This window comes from Mirounga leonina, unplaced genomic scaffold (assembly GCF_011800145.1).
Source record: "Mirounga leonina isolate KUSES-001 unplaced genomic scaffold, KU_Mleo_1.0 Mir_154, whole genome shotgun sequence".
Taxonomy (NCBI): Eukaryota; Metazoa; Chordata; class Mammalia; order Carnivora; family Phocidae; genus Mirounga; species Mirounga leonina.
In genome coordinates, this window is record NW_023270389.1 from 45,960,473 (window position 1) to 45,978,642 (window position 18,170).

Sequence of the window (18,170 nt, forward strand, 5' to 3'; positions counted from 1 at the left end):
ATGACAATATGCACTTCGTGTGTTTTTTTGTCCTTAGGTTCTGCCTCAAGAACTGTCCACCCAATGATTTGGAATGTGCCTTGAGCCCATATGCCTTGGAATACAAACTTGTCTCTCTCCCATTTGGAATAGCTGCCAATCAAGATTTAATCCGGCTGGTAGCATACACGCAGGATGGAGTGATGCATCCCAGGACAACTTTCCTCATGGTAGATGAGGAAGAGACTGTTCCTTTTGCCTTAAGGGATGAAAACCTGAAAGGAGTGGTGTACACAACGCGACCACTGCGAGAACCAGAGACCTACCGCATGAGGGTTCGAGCCTCATCCTACAGTGCCAATGGGACCATTGAGTATCAGACCACATTCATAGTTTATATAGCTGTGTCTGCCTATCCATACTAAGAAGCTCTCCAGAGCCTAATCCACATATTTAAACTGCATTAATCATGGGAATCCAGTCCCCTTCCAGATTACCATCTCCTGAACAGTTGCAATCTTGGCAACTTGAAAATGGTGCTATGCTCTGTTGTGTGTGCCTTCCTTGGTACTGGTGAGGTATTTTCATGATCCCACCATGGTCATATCTTTTGGTAAGGTCTAGAAAGGTCCCTCATTATTTTTCTTTATTTATTACACTGGAGCAGTTATTTTCCAAAGATTATTCTGAACATCTCACAGGAGGACCTAACAGTGATGTTTTAGAGTAGCATAGTAGCTAAGATCATTTTCCTTAAAAGAAAGAAAAAAGAAAACAAAAATAACTCACTCGAAGCCAAGTGAATTTTTGAGCATTTGGCCATTTTTAGAATAAGAAAACTGGTTGCTATGTGTTTTGATCAAAGCTTATTAAGTAACTTATAAAAATGCTCTTTTTTTTTTTTAAGTATTGATACTTTATATTGGGACTTCTACACCTATTTTCACCTTAAGGGAAAAGAGAAACACCACTCATTTTAGAAATATAGTACGGCTTCTAGAATGTTTCTTTGATACCAAATAGTGTTCACGTGGACTGAGCATCCAAAATAAGGATATTATTTTCAGTGATTTTGTGAAATGAGCTGAACCAGATAATAGAAAATAGAAATAGATAATAGAAAAAAAAATATTGCTTCATCCTCAGATAATTGTTCATGGCATGGATCTTTGATATAACCTTCCTTCCAGTTAGCTCCATAACTTGTACATTCCAGCATTTTATTTTCCAGTCAAGTGGAAACAACTTTTACAAATACCAATGGGACAGTTTTCTTTGTTTTTCTTAAAAATCTTATATGTTCAAATTAGCATAAATGTTGAACGTCAATACACTGTACATGGTGGTAACAGACTCTGGAAGCGATTGCCAAGATGTATTCTATTTTTATGAAATGTATATATATTACCTTGGTGTATTTTCTATATGATATCTTGATGGACTCTTTTATAAAATTATTTTGTAAAACAAAAAACAATGTTACAGTCAAACCAGCCTGAATAAAATTTTCACATCCCTTTTCTTAACCTTTTTGAAAGCTTAAAATTTGTTTCCTTATAGCTATCCTACTAGGTGTTAAGGCTTATAGTCACACATACACACATCTATCTGTGTATCTGATACATAGCCTGACTGAAACAGATTTTAAATGGATTCTCTGAACTGGATCTGAGTTAACTTTAATTGGCTCTGTGACACAGTCACATTTAATGGAATTCATAACCCGTCTCAAGTGGTAAAGTGAACTCTGATTGTTCATGGGATGCGGTGCCAAAACAGTGCTTAAATTCTCACCAGTAGGCATTTCCAATCAAGAAATGGTTGCTTGCTCGTAGGTACACTAGAGAACGTGGAGAAAGAAAATAATGAGTTGAGGGCTTTAAATTCTCAACTGAAGTTCTGCAAAAAGGGTATCAAGTGAATGATGATCTGAAGGAAACCCTTATTTCCTAGAACTGCAGCACCAAGTTTTCTGAAAACCAAACCAAAGGTCTAATTCCAACAGTGGCTGGATTACAATACAAATTTAGTTCCTAATCTCACAGGTTCTCTTGTGTTAAAGTTAGAGCACTGATTGAAAAGGAAGTATGATGGGGCACCTTGGTGGCTCAGTCGGTTAAGCGTCTGCCTTCGGCTCAAGTCATGATCCTGGGGTCCTGGGATCGAGTCCCGCATCCGGCTCCCTGCTCAGCGGGAGTCTGCTTCTCCCTCTGACCCTCCTCCCTCTCATGTGCTCTCTCTCATTCTCTCTCTTTCAAATAAATAAATAAAATCTTAAAAAAAAAAAAGAAAGAAAAGGAAGTATGACCTCACAACTTGGGATAGAGACATAGGAGCAGATTTTGACGAAGCTGGAAACCTTCAACTCCAAATGATATGTTTTCTCTGCCAACAGGAACAGCCCTTCCTCTCTGTCGGAGGAAGTTAGTCTTGTCTAAACAACCTATAACGGCCTCTTCTGAAGCCCTCGCAAGAGATTCTGAGCCTTCTCAGGACCAACCCTTCTTACTTTTCATTGCTTCTAGACCTATGACCAGATTTATGTCTTTAGAATTCAATAACAAAACAAAAAAAAATGAAGATTGTAATTTGGGGTTTTTTATAATTCATATTTACTATATTTTTTAAAGTTATCATCTACAACAGATTTTTTTTAAATCTAGTCCTTTACCACAGTAGTCTGAGAAACACTGCAAGATACCAAGAACAAAAACTATAACCTACTGTTTACAGAGAAAAATGTTGAAGTTCAAAGAAATTAAATAACTCGCTGCAAAGTCAATCACTGGTGGGGAATGGAGAGCTGGGTTTGGATCCAGGTCCACTAACTACAAAGCCATAACACTTGTCAATATTTTCAATAAGGAAACTCCTCTCAGCTTCTTCAGAAACATCTGCTTACATCCAAGCATTATAATTACAGCGTGAACATGAACCACAACTCCCTGGGTTGCTGCTTTGACAAAATATCTTCACATCTACCACTAAACTGGGATCTCGTCTCTGGACATCAGTGTACCTGCAGTTATCATTCATCCTTGAAAATCATCAATGGGAATTCAGCTATTAGCATTCCAGGGTTCTGACTTGACATTTAAGTAATACCAGTTGACCTCCCCCCATGAACCATAAATGAGATTTAATGCCACTTTAAAAATTTAGCACTATACTTTTCCTGCCCTGGAGATTGAGGTTTTAAAATCATGATTAGGTCAACTAAAATCAAAAAGACTGAAAATTCAACTAGTTATTTATCTGAAAGTTCTCAAGAACCGAAATATTTTCTCACAATATACAAGGATGACTGACAGATTGGCTAAATTTATATAAAATAGGCCCAAAGTTTATAATTAAATTCAAAGCTGTCCATAGAAATCATTCATATATTTATTTATTCATGCAAAAGTTATATGTTGCTGGGGCGCCTGGGTGGCTCAGTCAGTTAAGCGTCTGCCTTTGGCTCAGGTCATGATCCCAGGGTCCTGGGATCCAATCCCGCATTGGGCTCCCCACTCAGCGGGAGCCTGCTTTTCCCTCTGCCCCTCCCCTACTCATGCTCTCTCTCTCAAATAAATAAAGTCTTAAAAAAAAACAAAACCCAAAAGGTATATGTCAAATGCTTATTATGTACTGGGCTTGCTGATAAACGTTTGGAATACAGAAAATTCGAAGATACATATAGCCCAGTGAGAATTCACATGTAAAAATGAACTATAATTCAGGGCACCTAGGTGGGGCTCCGTTGTTAAGTGTCTGCCTTCTGCTCAGGTCATGATCCCAGGGTCCTGGGATCGAGCCCTGCATTGTGCTCCCTGCTCCTCGGGAAGCCTGCTTCTCCCTCTCCCACTCCCCCTGCTTGTGTTCCCTCTCTCTCTGTGTCTCTCTCTGTCAAATAAATAAAATCTTAAAAAAAAAAAAACCTATAATTCAATATAATAAAATTCTGCCCAAAGTGCAATTGGCCCTAGACAACCAGTCATTTATTTTCTGTCTCTATAGATTTACCTTTTCTAGGTTGTTCATATAAATGGAATTATATAATATGTGGTCTTTTACATTTGGCTCTTTCCACTTAGCAATATCTTCTTGAGGTTCATCCATATTACCAGTATTCCATTCCTCTTTATTGCTGAATAGTATTCCATTGTGTGAATGCACCACTTTTATTTATCTATTCATCAGTTTCCAGTTAGGGACTATTATGAATCATAATGCTGTGAGAATTTACATGTATGCCTTTGTGTGGACATAGGTTTGCATTTCCCTTGCATAGATACCTTGGATTCCCAAGAACCTAGTAATTTTACACCTGGGGGTCTATTCAAGAGATATCCACATAAGACTTAGATGTAAATTTATGTTTAAATTTGAAAGAAATTGTCAGGCTATTTTTCAAAGTGATTGTACTATTTATATTCTCGTTAGTAATATATGAGGATTCTAATTTCTCCATCTCCTCACCAACACACATTATTATCTATTCTAATGAGCATTCTAATTTGCATTTCCCTACTGACTAATGATGTTGAGTTGTTTTTTTTTTTTTTTCATGAGCTCATTGACCATCTGGATATCTTTTTTGGCAAGATATCTGTTCAAATATGTTACCCATTTTGAATTGGGTTATTTGCCTTCTTATTGTTGTGTTGTATGAGTTTTTTATATGTTCTAGATACAAGTTCTTTGTCAGATATCTTATTTCCAAATATTTTTCCCAGTCTGTGGCTTATCTTTTCATTTTCTTAATAGTTTCTTTTGAAATACAAAAATTTTGATTTTTATTAAGTCCAATTTATTGATTTTTTAATGGATTATGCATTTGATGTTGTAGCTAAGAAGTCTTTGTCTACTTTAAGGTCACAAAGATTTTCTCCTATATTCTTCTAAAAGCTTTAGAGTTTTAGCTCTTCTATTTAGATTTATGATACATTGATTTAATTTTTGTGTATGATAGGAGATAAAGGTCTAAATTCATTGTGTTGCCTATGGATCAAGTTGTCCTAGCACCATTTTTGAAAAGGCTAACCTTCTCATTGAATTGTCTTGGCATCATTACCAAATATCAATTGACTAAAAAGTGATTACTACAACTTTATAGTAAGTTTTGTAAACTAGCAGTAGAAGTCCTCTATTTCTTTTTTCCTTTTCAAGATTATTTTGACTATGTTGAGTTTCTTATATTTCCACATAAATTTCAGGATCCACTTGTCAATTTCTGCAAAAGAGCCTTGAGATTTCAATAGAGATTGTACTTGAATCTGTAGATCAAGTTGGGGGGATAAAAACTATTCCTGAATCATAGAAAAATCATTGCAAACATAGATTCTGGAGTCAGATGAACAGTCAGTTTCATTTCCTACATCATAATCTTGAAAAGTTAATCTTTAAACCTCAGTTTCCCTATCTTTAAAATGGGGATATTAACTATACCTGCTTCTATTTCTTCAGAACCAAAAGATACATTTTTCTCTGGAGCCCTTAGCACAGTGCTTCTTGTTAGCTGTTGTTACCATACTGTCATTTCTTATTCTGCCAGGAACTATGTAGGCACTAGAGATAAAGAGTTATAAGTTGAAGAAGTCTCTGAAAGAGTGGGATTGCCTTGGGTTCTGTGTTTTTGTTGCTTTGGGTGGATGAGGGATAAGAAGATAGCATTGGTGTTGATGGGGAACAGGGAGGATGAATCTTACTAGGAAGTCGTGTGAAAGGGAAAAAATATTAGCTCCACCAACAGCCTTTAAAAAAGAAAAATGGTTTTACAGTCCCATGGTTTTACATTCATTCAACCAACACAAACCCCTACTCACTATGCACCATGAAAAATTGGTAAAGAAAGCCTTATCCTTTTATCTTCCTCTCCTGTTGAGCTCTGTTTTTCTCTTCCAAGCTTATGTCCATTTTTAATTGATTTCACAGAGTAATGTGCCCATAGGTGTGTGTGTGTGTGTGTGTGTGTGTGTTAGGGGGACAAGTATTATTTGACTCAAGCCCAGGGAGAAGCCCTGTGTTCTAGCTACCCTAAGAATGTTCCTAATGACAATAATGCACTCTGACCCAATGGGACAAACAGAAAGTCTTTAGTTGTTACATGATTTTTCTGGCACTAAGAGGTTGTCCTTGTGCACTGAGCCACATTGTTGTTGTCCTACTGGTTTTCAGGTTCCCAGCATGTCTGATTTCAGACTTGTAATCCACATTGTCCTGGTGTTTCCAGTTTCCTCCACCTCTGAGTCAGACAGCAGGATAGAGACCAGCTCATCGTGCTCTGGCCCAGGCTCCCAAATAAAGTGGTTCCATGTGTGGAGGCAGTGCCTGACATGTCCCGTTGGCCACAGGTTGTTCCAGCTCCATAGGGAGACTGAAAGAATGTATCAACAGACTTGCCCAGGTATCTAAAACACATTTTCAAAATGTCAAGTGACCCTTGATGACCAGTCTGCTGATTAACTGCAGTGTCCCAGGGGTCCTCAGAGGGGACAAGCTGAGGCCAAGTTTTCAGTATGTAATCACTTCTCTGCACTGAGTCAGAAAGCTCACCGCCAAGCTGGAGCAGCAGTAGAACATGTAACTGGTCAGAAAGATTGTAGTTTCCCAATCTTCGTCCTCTGCCAAGATTCTGTTTCAAATTCTCTACTCTCAGAGGAACCGCCTGGGAATTTGGAAGTTGTTCACAGTGGTTTCTGGATGAGCTCCTCCCTCCCCATTTGCACCACCTCAACCCTCACGCTGGCCATGACGCATCTCGGCTGCATCATCTCCCATCTTTGTCAGTTCTCCCTCATTTCATGTCCACCTGCATTCCTTAGCAGAATCATGTTCTATCAGGATCTGTCTCTCTCTATCTTGGGACCTACAGTAATACTCGCAAGTGAAGTAGAGATGATATTAAGCCAACAACCAAGATCCTCAATCAATCGTCTGCCATCCAATCACAATTGGTTTGCATAGATAGATAAACAAAGTTAAGACAACAATACAGGCTGGTTTGAGCTGGGACGCCTTTGGCTTGTACTATGAGTAGGGCCAAGGACCTCACCAAAATCAGACGAAGGGACATTTTTGGCTTCTTTTTCCTGGGACTTCCATAGCTGCATGAGAGATGGATTATAGAATTCAGGAGAGATTGTGGAACTCAAGGGAGGAAGCTTAAAGAAAGAGAAAACACCAAATAGAATCCCCAGCTTTTAACCCTTCTGTTCATTCCATTAAAGGCTTCATGTCTCAGCACCAACAGGAGGTTCAGAATAATGAGTGACAGTAAGATTGCTGCTTGCCATCAGGCAAAAGAATTGTCTTTGCAGTAAAGAACTTCCACAATGACAAATGAGTAATTGTACATGAAACAGCTTTAATAAACATTCTGTAAAAAAAATGAAATATCAAAAATTTAGATGGACACTTGTATCTCTTAATGTGTCTTGGTCAGCTTCTCCACAAACCTACGGAGGTGTTTATATACCTTATACTTATTACAGTATACATTTTTTAATGTTAAAAAATTAACACCCTAATGGTCATCTTCACATGGTCATCCTTCTTGGGCACACATGGCTTTGGTGTCCCTTTGTGTGTCCAAAATTCCTCTTCTTACAAGAATACCAATCAGATTGGATTAAGGCCTGCCCTAATGACCTCATTTCAACTTAAACACGTTTTAAAGGCCATCTCTCCAAATCCAGTCATATTCTGAGGTATTAGGGGCTAGTGCTTCAATAGATGAGCTATGGGAGGGGACACAATTCAGCCATAATAACAGGATGTGGTGATTATCTGTTTATGTGATTCTTTTTCTAAGTCCATACCAATGCATTTGTTAATAAGCTATCTTTTGCACTTGGCACGGTGCCTGGCATACAGTAGGATTGAGTGAATGTTTGATTAACGTATGGGTGACTACACATATGCTTAACATAGTTGTGGTTAGTGGGGAGGGTCTTATGGACGCGCCTCACTTTAGGTGGAAGGAAAAAGCCTTATCTGTTGAGTATTAACTTTAAGGCCCTTGAAAGTTTCTCAGAAGCTCTTCTTGATGATATCTTTGTCTCCAACATAAAGATCCCTGACGTTATGGCTAATGAGATTTAAAAATGCCAATTTTCTGCTACGCTATGTTGTCTTCGGGCAATGCTCAGGCTCACCTGCCTGTGGACCGCGGTATCCGAACTGTTAAAAGAGTCAACAGTTAAGCGGAACACAGGCAAAAGCTTGGCAGTACAAGATAAGACCAAATGAAAAATTTAGTGAGAGGCTGAGAAGAGTGGTTACTAAACGGATCAGTTGTTTTGATGTCAAGGAGACAAAAGGAGATTAAAGAAATTGGGGGCAATACATAGAAACATCTGGATGGCAAATGAAAAACTCAGTCCATTTTCCCTGATGTTTGGTCCACACATTCCCCAATATCTGAAAGCATTCAGAAGAGTGGCTCAGTGCTTCATCTTCCTCCTGGGATTCTCTTATGTGTTCAGGCAGTCAAGCTTCTCCTACTCTTGACTCCCAGTATGTTCGGGGCCTAAAACACAGCGATTTACTAGCACCAAATGATCATAGCTGGGCAAGATTTTGTGTGTATCCTCTGGCATTCCAGGATGTCGGCAATAGTACTAGAAGCAGTAGTAAAAGATGTGTGGTGAGAAATATGTGCCCATCTGGGCACTGCATACATCTGAATATTTACCACCACATGTGAGGTCGAGCTGGAAGACAGAGGTAGTATTCCTCCATAGCACACTCCACAAGGCATCCTCCTCTCGGGACAGACAAACATGGTAGAAAGAATGTGTAATATGCCCAAGGAAGGAAACAGTTTCCCAGACTCACTGCCCTGAATTAGCATGTGAAAAGAAGTTCTGTGGACCCAGTAGGGAAAGGAGGGATGGTTCACAGACATGGTTTTCATCTTGTCCGCCTTTGAAAACTAAACTTTCTCATGTGGTATCTTTGAGGGTCATTGGCTTGGGAATTTAAGGAGCATTCTTTAAGTGACTTGAATATTCAATACAGGAGAGAGTGAAAAGAGACAAAGTCTAATCACTCTGTGGTGACGGTATTAAATACCTATAAAAAAGACTGCGGTGGCTCATCTTAGTGTAGACTTCTTTCCAGTGTTACAACACTGCGTGGTAAGTGATATGATAAGGACAAGCACAAGGTACAATTAGGGCACAGGTAGGGTCCCTAAATCAGGACGAAGGGGTCCCCAAGGAATGTCACAGCTAAACTAAAATCTGAATCACAATAATCTTAGTTAACCCTTATTGAGCCAGAAACAGCTCTACACACTTTACATGTATTACCTAAATTCGTTAATGAACACTTCAACAATCCCCTGAGGGAGACACCTTGATTTATCCCTAGCTTATAGTGAAGAAACAGAGGCATAAAAAGTGAGGTAACCTGCCCAAACTTAATAAAGTTAATAAGTGGCGGGGCGCCTGGGTGGCTCAGTCGTTAAGCGTCTGCCTTCAGCTCGGGTCATGATCCCAGGGTCCTGGGATCGAGCCCCGCATCGGGCTCCCTGCTCCGCGGGAAGCCTGCTTCTCCCTCTCCCACTCCCGCTGCTTGTGTTCCCTCTCTCGCTGTCAAATAAATAAAATCTTAAAAAAAAAAAAAAAGTTAATAAGTGGCAGAGCGAGGATGTAAAACCAGGCTATCTTTGGCTTCTCTGTGCTTCACCGTGCAAGGGATGACCAAGAGTTCCCCAGGTAGCAAGAAAAGAGAAGGACAGGGACAAAGAATCAGTAGATAAAAGCCATTCTCTAAAGAGGTCATCGGTTTTATAGAAGCCAGAGGTGAGTTAGTAGTTCAGTGCGGCTGAGAGGCTGGAGAAGTAAGCCAATGCCAAAGTATGAAGGGTCCCATAAATCCTTTTAAGGAGTTTCGGCTTTATGTCCAGAATAATGTGAAACAGAATTTGTTTTGAGAGACCCATAAGGGCTAGGCTTCATGAGAACAACCCTGGGAAGTTGGTCCTCATCCCAAACTGAGGAATGTTATAGGAAATTTAGGAATGGATTGTTTTGTAGTTTGCTAATGTTCATTTATCTTTCATAAAGCAAAATGATTGAAGGCTCTTATTCTAGATTGTGAAGTCAAATGAGTTTTAGTCTCATCTGTCTTAAATAAGAATGTACCAGACACTTGGCAAAGAGTCCAGGGATTTAGAGGTGGACTTCCTGACACCAGAAAACCAGGACTATCTGTCTCAGAAATGTGATTGCCTCAAAAATTTGAAGTTGCCAACCATTGCTTCTCCCGCAAAGCCCGAGTCTCCATTAAAAGGCAAACAGCACCTTTACTGCCCCTGATACATGGGGTGTTTGGTCTTCGTGTTAATTTTTATTCCTGGGCTGAGGGCAAAGCTACCAACAATCATAGAAGAATTGCAGAGGGAAATAGAGCACCTAGCAGCATTTGGAAAGCCATTACAATAGGGGACAAGATTCCTAACTACTTGTTATCCAGCAAGAGTAAATGCAAGGATGAAATTTACGAAACTGACGTCATCAAGCCATCTTGTTTGCAATTTTGTATTTCCCTTTGAAAGAAACCCCACAGTTCAAATTATCTGATCGCACTCTAGGAAAATGTTCTTTAAGAAAAGAAATATATATTTATATGTTATATATAAAGGAAATATATACATATATAGACACACACAAAGAGAAAGAGAACACGTGTGCTTTTCCCCAGGTAGCAAGCCCCAAAACTAGCTTTCATTCAAACCAGATGAGAATGAATAAGATGTAATGCCCCTATCCATCCTTCAGCTTCCTGTCTTCAGAGTATTATCCCACAGACTAAAGGTTAAAAAAAAAAAAAATGGAGACACTTTAATCTTTCTCACACCTTCATCCCATAAACTGATTTTTGAGTCCCTGTTGCTACATCTGGATTCCGAACAAATGAAACTGAGCTCTCTTCCCCTCCAGTTAGAACAGACACATGCATCTGTCCTCAGTTGACACACACCCAGTCAAATGCTGAGTATTGGCTGGCCTTTTGTCATTGCTCTCTTGACAGTAAAATAACTATCATCTGGCTCAGTTGGATCAAAGAAGGACATGCATTTGATGTAGGGCTGTTCCTTTACAGCATAACACTTCGTCATGATTACCTCTTTGGCAACATGGTATGGAGATGAAAAATAGGCATCCTTTGATATGCAACAAACAATGACCAGACCTACAGATTGAACTTGACTGTTGGCCTGGTAGCCTCTTTCAAACTGCAGCTTCCAGAGTTCCTCTATTCTTTAGAGGTTTTTTCAGATGCTGGGTTGGAGGAAACCTTGAAGTGTGAGCCAAACTCAGAGAGAGAGAGAGATTGTTGGTATGTCTGCTCCAATAGAGAATTGAGGACGCACCACAGTTTATCTGGAGACCCCAGTGTGCCAAACAGTAGGGTTGTTTTAGGCTGTCTTAATCTCTGCCCCTAATCAAAGACCTCTGTTTCAGAAATGCTAGTTTGTTCACACATATTATTAATTTTCAGGCTGAGAAGTTGAAGGTCATTTTACCCATGAGGAAGCTGAGATCCAGAAAGGACGAATGGTATAAGTAAGGTCAAATCAAGTGTTTAGGTCCCACCTCAGGCTGGATGCCACTCAATAGAGCATTTCACAATCTTTTCATTTTTCATCACACTTATAAATTTCAAATTTTACCTTGGTCACCTGAGTATGGATAATGGAAATAATCCTAATGAAATAAATATAGGAAAGAATTTGGAGGTGGTGAGAGTGGTGGGTGTGGACATTATGGTATAGAGTGGAATAAGGAATAGACTATAGAATATGAAACAGAATAAGATAATGAAAGGATAAAGAAAAAGAAGAGAGTATTAGTTATAGATAGAATTTTGTCCCCCAAAAGATGTGTTGAAGTCCTAACCCCTAGTAGCTGTGGAAATGACCTTATTTGGAAATAGGGTCTTTGCAAATGCTACGAAGTTAAGATGAGGTCACTAGAGTGGGCCAGTTTTTTACCTAAGATACATCTCTCTGCCTACATGGTGGGGTATCGTGTACTGTTAGTACTGCTGGGCCTCACAGTGCCTTATCTAGTCGACCCCACACACAACAAAGTAAAGAGAACTCCCCTTTTAGCATCCTCCTGCCTGGGACTCTGCATGTAGCACAAGTGATACAAAGCAACCCGAAGAGGAAGGGGTGCTTGCACTATTCAAGACAACTCTGTACTTACGCCTTGTCAACTGCCACATCCTGGCCACATTGTTCTGCTAAGGGGTGATTACTTCTTTCTGCTTATTTTTCTTCAACATAAACAGTTGTTTATTGTACATACTTCTAAAGTACATCTTTGGGGCGCCTGGGTGGCTCAGTCGTTAAGTATCTGTCTTCGGCTCTGGTCGTGATCCCAGGGTCCTGAGATCGAGCCCCGCATCGGGCTCCCTGCTCAGTGGGAAGCCTGCTTCTCCCTCTCCCACTCCCCCTGCTTGTGTTCCTTCTCTCGCTGTGTCTGTCAAATAAACAAATAAATCTTTAAGAAAAAAAAAGAAGTACATATTTGTCACTTAAGAATGATTTCTAAGGGTGCCTGGGTGACTCAGCTAAGTGGCTAACTCTTGATTTCCACTCAGGTCATGATCTCAGGGTCCTAGGATTCCACTCAGGTCATGATCTCAGGATCCTGGGATTGAGCCCCTTGTTGGCTCCCCTCTCAGCGGGGAGTCTGCTTGAGGATTCTCTCCCTCTTCCTCTGCCCCTCCTCCCGCTTGCACTTGCTCATCCGCTCTCTCTCAAATAAATAAGTAAAAAAAAAAAAAGGATTTCTAGAAGCAGAATTCCAGGGTCAAAAATTATGATAACTCCTGACATTTCTGAGACAGATCTCTAAATTGCTCTGACAACAGGTTGTATCAATTTGCACTCCCAAGTAGAAAACACTTGATTTTGTCAAGTTCATACTACACTGTACTCTTATAAAATTACAAAATATGCTCATTTTATAGTAAACTTACCTATTTGCAAATCTACCTATAAAGTATAAATCTGTTAAGGATCATTTTGAAGGCGACATGTTTCTTTAATCTTTATTAGAGTCTTCTTTTAAAAACTTATGTTTTTTTTTAATTTTTATTTATTTATTTGAGAGAGAGAGAGCAAAGTGAGAGAGCGGGGGGAAGAGGGTGGTGCATAGAGAAAAGGAGAAGCAGGCTTTCCGCGGAGCAGGGAGCCCGATGGGGGGCTCCATCCCAGGACCCCAGGATCATGACCTGAACCGAAGGCAGACCCTTAACCAGCTGAGCCACCCAGGCGCCCCTAAAAATGTATGCTTTTTTATTTGTCAGTGTACCTCAGCACCTGTTAACAAACAACAGATAGATAGTGCATAATAAAAATGTAAATAAATGAATATGAATTAATGTCCAAATGAGAAACCAATTTGAATGGAAATCAGTAACAGGGAGTATTATCAGGGTTGTTTTTTTTTTTTTTTAAATAGAAATTTCTTTAGTCAGTAATAAGACAAACAATTCCAAGAAAGAGGACGCTACCAAGATTTTGCCAAATATTATTTTATTACTCTTTCATCTCTATTAACAAAGTACAAACAAAATCACAAACATCAGATACAAAAATGAAAAGCAAATCTCTTTCCCATTCCTGTGCCTGAATTGCCAAGAGGCAACCACCATTACAGCCAACCATTTTTAAATGATATCAATTCACTGAGAAGCATTCCCCAAATTCCATCAATCAATGAACACCATTCCTATAGATAAAAGCATGCGTTGCAGAACATTCCACAATTCCTCTTTCTACCCTTGGATGAAGATTCAGCTTGCAGGGCTCCAGGATGATGGATGACATCTGGAGACCAACATCACCTCCCACACCCAGGAGAAAGAAACAAACGTTTATCTGCGGAGCGTCTGTCTTGCCTTTCCAAAGAGGGCCCGGGAGCACATTTGCGTGTTCCAAGGGTGACATCCACTGGTGCGCAGTCAAAACTGCATGTGTCGGGCCTCCTACGATCTGCAAACAAGAACTCCTTAACTTAGACGTTAAACCGGGCGTCGTGATTGTCAGACATCCACCCATTTAATACGCCTGAATTTCTAAACATAGTGACCAGTCTTACCTACTTTGAACCTTAGAAAAGAAGATCTAATAAACACCAGGTCTAGATATGCTGCCTCCACAAGTATGTGCCTCTGGATATGCATTCACTTGCAGCACAAATAAGATCAAGCGCGAGCTACACGCCCGTTACCGAGAGCCTCACACAGTACCAGGAACCCTGAGCACCGGGTGTTATCCGTAACTAATGAATCATTGAACGCTACATCACAAACTAATGAGGTACATACACGGTGGCTAACTGAACATAATGAAAAAAAATAAATTTAAAAAATTAAGAAAGAAGGAAAAGAAAAAGACACAGTCATGCCTCAAGGATATTTTCAAGTAAAAAAAGAGATGAGAGGGGCGCCCGGTGGCTCAGTGGGTTAAGCGTCCAACTCTTGATTTCAGCTCAGGTCTTGATCTCAGGGTTGTGAGATCAGCCCCACATCGGGCTCCGGGCTCAGTGGGAAGTCTGTTTGAGATTCTTTCCCTCTGCCCCTTCCCTGCTCATGCGCTCGCTTGCTGTCTCACACTCCCTCTCTCCAAAATAAATAAATCTTTAAAAAAGAGAGAGAGAGAGAGATGAGACACGTGCACCGATAATAGGACATGGCAAATCCTGCTGTCATCTGTGCACTTGCTTGGACTTGATACATTATTTCCTTTAGCTCTCACAACAATTCCAGAATAAGCAGAATGTTACATATAGCAAACCTAAGGCTCTGAGAGGTCAAGTGACCTGCTCCAGTTGCAAAACAATAAATGTTTAATTACAATTCGGCTTGATTCCGAAGTCCAAGCTTCCAACACCACCCAATTCAATCCTTCAGTTTCACTCGTAGATCAAAGTTGATGCATGTTGTTCTCTAGCCTGTGTCTTGTTATCACAGATTTAGTCAAGAATTTCCATTCCTATAGAATTATTCCCCTATGAGCCTACTAGCAGACATAGCAAAATTATAAATATATAGAAAAAGAAATCTTGAAAGTCATCAAAATTGGTAAACCATGTTCTTCTTTATATTCAGCTTCTTGTGAAATTTCCTACCAGCTTCCCTATTAGCAGACTTGTCGCAACAATATAGTTTCTTGTTTGTAACTTCTTGTGACCTAAACTTTCCTAGGAAAACAAATTCTGCCTTGCACACTTGTGGTCACCAACACAAACCCCAACTTTGTCCTGGTTTGATCAGAGAAGCAAAACCACTAGGATGTTATGTATATAATCGGAAATTATCAGAGAGATTTGACCTCACTACTATGGGCATTGGGCAAACTTTCTGCTGTGATTCCACAGCTCTTGCTGGATCTGTGGTCAGCAGGACAGACAGACAGGAAGGAAAGAGAATTGTAAAGTGAGGGAGAGGGAGAACACTGACACATCAGAACCCATAAGAAAAGCTGGGACCCATGTTGATCTTTTCCAGATGTAAAGCCACCAACTTCAATGATGCGAGTGACCCTATAGAAGGAGCCGGCACTCTTCCCTACAGAGCTAAACATGCACTTGGTCCAGGAGTAGACGCTAAAGGATGAGGCTGAGGATGCTTCTGGCAGGAGGTGGAGATGTCCTCAGTGGTCCCATGCAGCGAAGATGAGCCGGCAGATCCAGGAACATGGGTGGAAGCTACACCAATCATCTGAGCGTAACAATAATACACTGTTGTTATTTCCATCTTCCAAATCATGTGCAACATGTGTCTGTGACCCACACTAGCCTGGAACCATGCAGTAAAGGAAATTCTGGGAAACACAGTTCCAGCTTAGATACATCGACATAAGATAAAGCAAAATATGGTACACGAGCAGAATTACTTTGCACGATGTTTTATTTAAATACACGTTATTTATCTCTCTCTAAATCATTGCTAAGGCCAATCTATGGCTTATTTAGCTAAATTCATATGTCAATTCTGATCCAAGGGCCAGATAATAACTAAGAAAATAGGCTTCCCCTCATGAGGAAGAAACAGAATGAATACTTGGTTTCACCTAATGAAGCTGTCTTATAGGGAATAAGGGAAATAGGAAATGGACACAAAAGCTAAATGCCTTCTGAAAAAAACAAAAATTCTTCAATAATCTCAAATCCACCTGACAGGCACCTGGGCGGTTCAGTCGGTTGAGTGTCCAACTCCCGATTTTGGCTCAGGTCATGATCTCAGGGTCGGGAGATCGAGCCCCGCGCCTCCTCTGAGTTCAGCGGGGAGTCTGCTTCTCTTTCTCTCCCTCTCCTTCTGCCCCTCCCTCCATGCCCATGCTCTCTCTCTCTCTCAAATAAATAAATATTTAATAATAATAATAATCACAGGGCACCTGGGTGGCTCAGTCGTTAAGCGTCTGCCTTCGGCTCAGGTCATGATCCCAGGGTCCTGGGATCCAGTCCCACATGGGGGCTCCCTGCTCGTCAGGAAGCCCGCTTCTCCCTCTCCCACTCCCCCTGCTTGTGTTCCTGCTCTCGCTGTCTCTCTGTGTCAAATAAATAAATAAAATCTTTAAAAATAATAATAATAATCACAAAGCCACCTCACTTCCTTCTATGTGTTCATCCCAAGAAGCATGTATGAATTAAGTGGGCCAGCTGGACGCCTAGGCTTTTTGAACACAACCATTTACATCATGAGATTCCATCTGCTCATGACCGTATGAAGCTGGAATCCAAGGCTACACCATCCCATTATGCATAGCATGATTCTGTACACACGGTGGCCACACACAGGCCTTCCCTCCCACCCCTCTTTGGCATTACTGAAGTAGCAACCAGAGCCAGTAATCCTGGAGGCTTCCGAAGTTCTTCAAGGAGACACTCCTCCACAACGTTTCATTTGGGCCAGGACCCCAACAGCAGTGGAATGGATTCTTTCACGTTCAACTATTTCAACTATTTCTAAAAGCTTTTCATAGATGTGGCAGATTGAACGGCAACTCATAATTGATCCAGAGCAGTTTAATTATTTTTTTAAAAAATATTTCAAATATTTCAATTATTGATTGATTGATTGATTGATGCATTTGGTGAAGGAGGGAGAATCTCAAGCAGACTCCCCACTGAGAATGGAGCCTGACACAGGGCTCGATTTCACGACCCTAAGATCATGACTTGAGCTGAAATCAAGAGTCGGCCACTTGACCAACTGAGCCACCCAGGTGCCCCCAAAAGCAGCTTAATTCTTATGAAAATAATCCATGTACAATTGGAATGTCGTGTTAGCATAGAATTAACTACTAGCTATAGTTTTCTGGTCTCTCAGTAGACTTTAAAAATCTGGGTTTGCTTAATTCTAGTCTATTCTCTCAATTATATTCCATTTGTCGTATCATCTTTCAGAATAAAGCACATGACAGATCAAAAAATACTGTCTCCATGTGACTATTTAAGGCAGCCAGATATCATACTCTTCAGTAGTCTATACTTAAGTGGATAGGAGACCTATGAGCAGCCATGGAAAAGCTTTACTAAATTTCATCATATATATTGAAACCTGCCCTATGTTGGTGAATCATCATGATTTAATTAGGCTGAGGGTATAGTTGCCTTTTGCATACTCCAAGTTGAGACACTCTGGACATTTAACACTTATGAGCTAATCATGATTACTTTGGGATCTGATCAAAGCATTGACTTTAAATTATTTTTAGACTACAAGTATAGAATATATACACAATGTATGAGGTTAAATAAATCAATATTTTGCATTCCATATTGAAAACCACTACTGGTAGAAAATGAATTCTTAAAAGTAAAATCACTATATAGCATAAGAAGTTGAGTATGAAGGGATTATTAAATACCAAAACGCTGAGCACAAAAATACAAGGCATTGCTGCATTTGGCCAACAGAAATTTCTGTGCAGCCAGTCTGTGCTTGCATGACAAACAAATAGAGCAGCTTTCCAACTGAAATCGGAATAAAAAGAAACCATATTGCATGAATAATGCTAAAGCATCACTCAAAACTCATGCCTCCATGTCTAAAAGGCATTAAAAATGCCGGGACTCAGAGAACAATAAAGGCTTAACACAAATGGGCACCCAATCCCAAAGACTGGGTGATACGAGAGAGAAACTGTGGGAGATTCCACATCAAGAAGAGTCAATGCA

At 40.2% G+C, this 18,170-nt stretch overlaps 1 protein-coding gene across 2 annotated transcripts in view; it reads left to right on the forward strand.

The window, feature by feature from the left end:
- The window catches only part of HMCN1 (hemicentin 1), a 482,021-nt gene extending 480,516 nt beyond the window's left edge, over positions 1-1,505 (forward strand). For both annotated transcript variants that reach the window (XM_035010675.1, XM_035010676.1), the window contains one exon: positions 38-1,505. In XM_035010675.1, the coding sequence (XP_034866566.1) occupies positions 38-404 (367 nt within the window). In that variant the 3' untranslated portion in view covers positions 405-1,505. The remainder of the gene's footprint in view (positions 1-37) is intronic.
- The last annotated feature ends 16,665 nt before the right edge of the window (positions 1,506-18,170 follow it).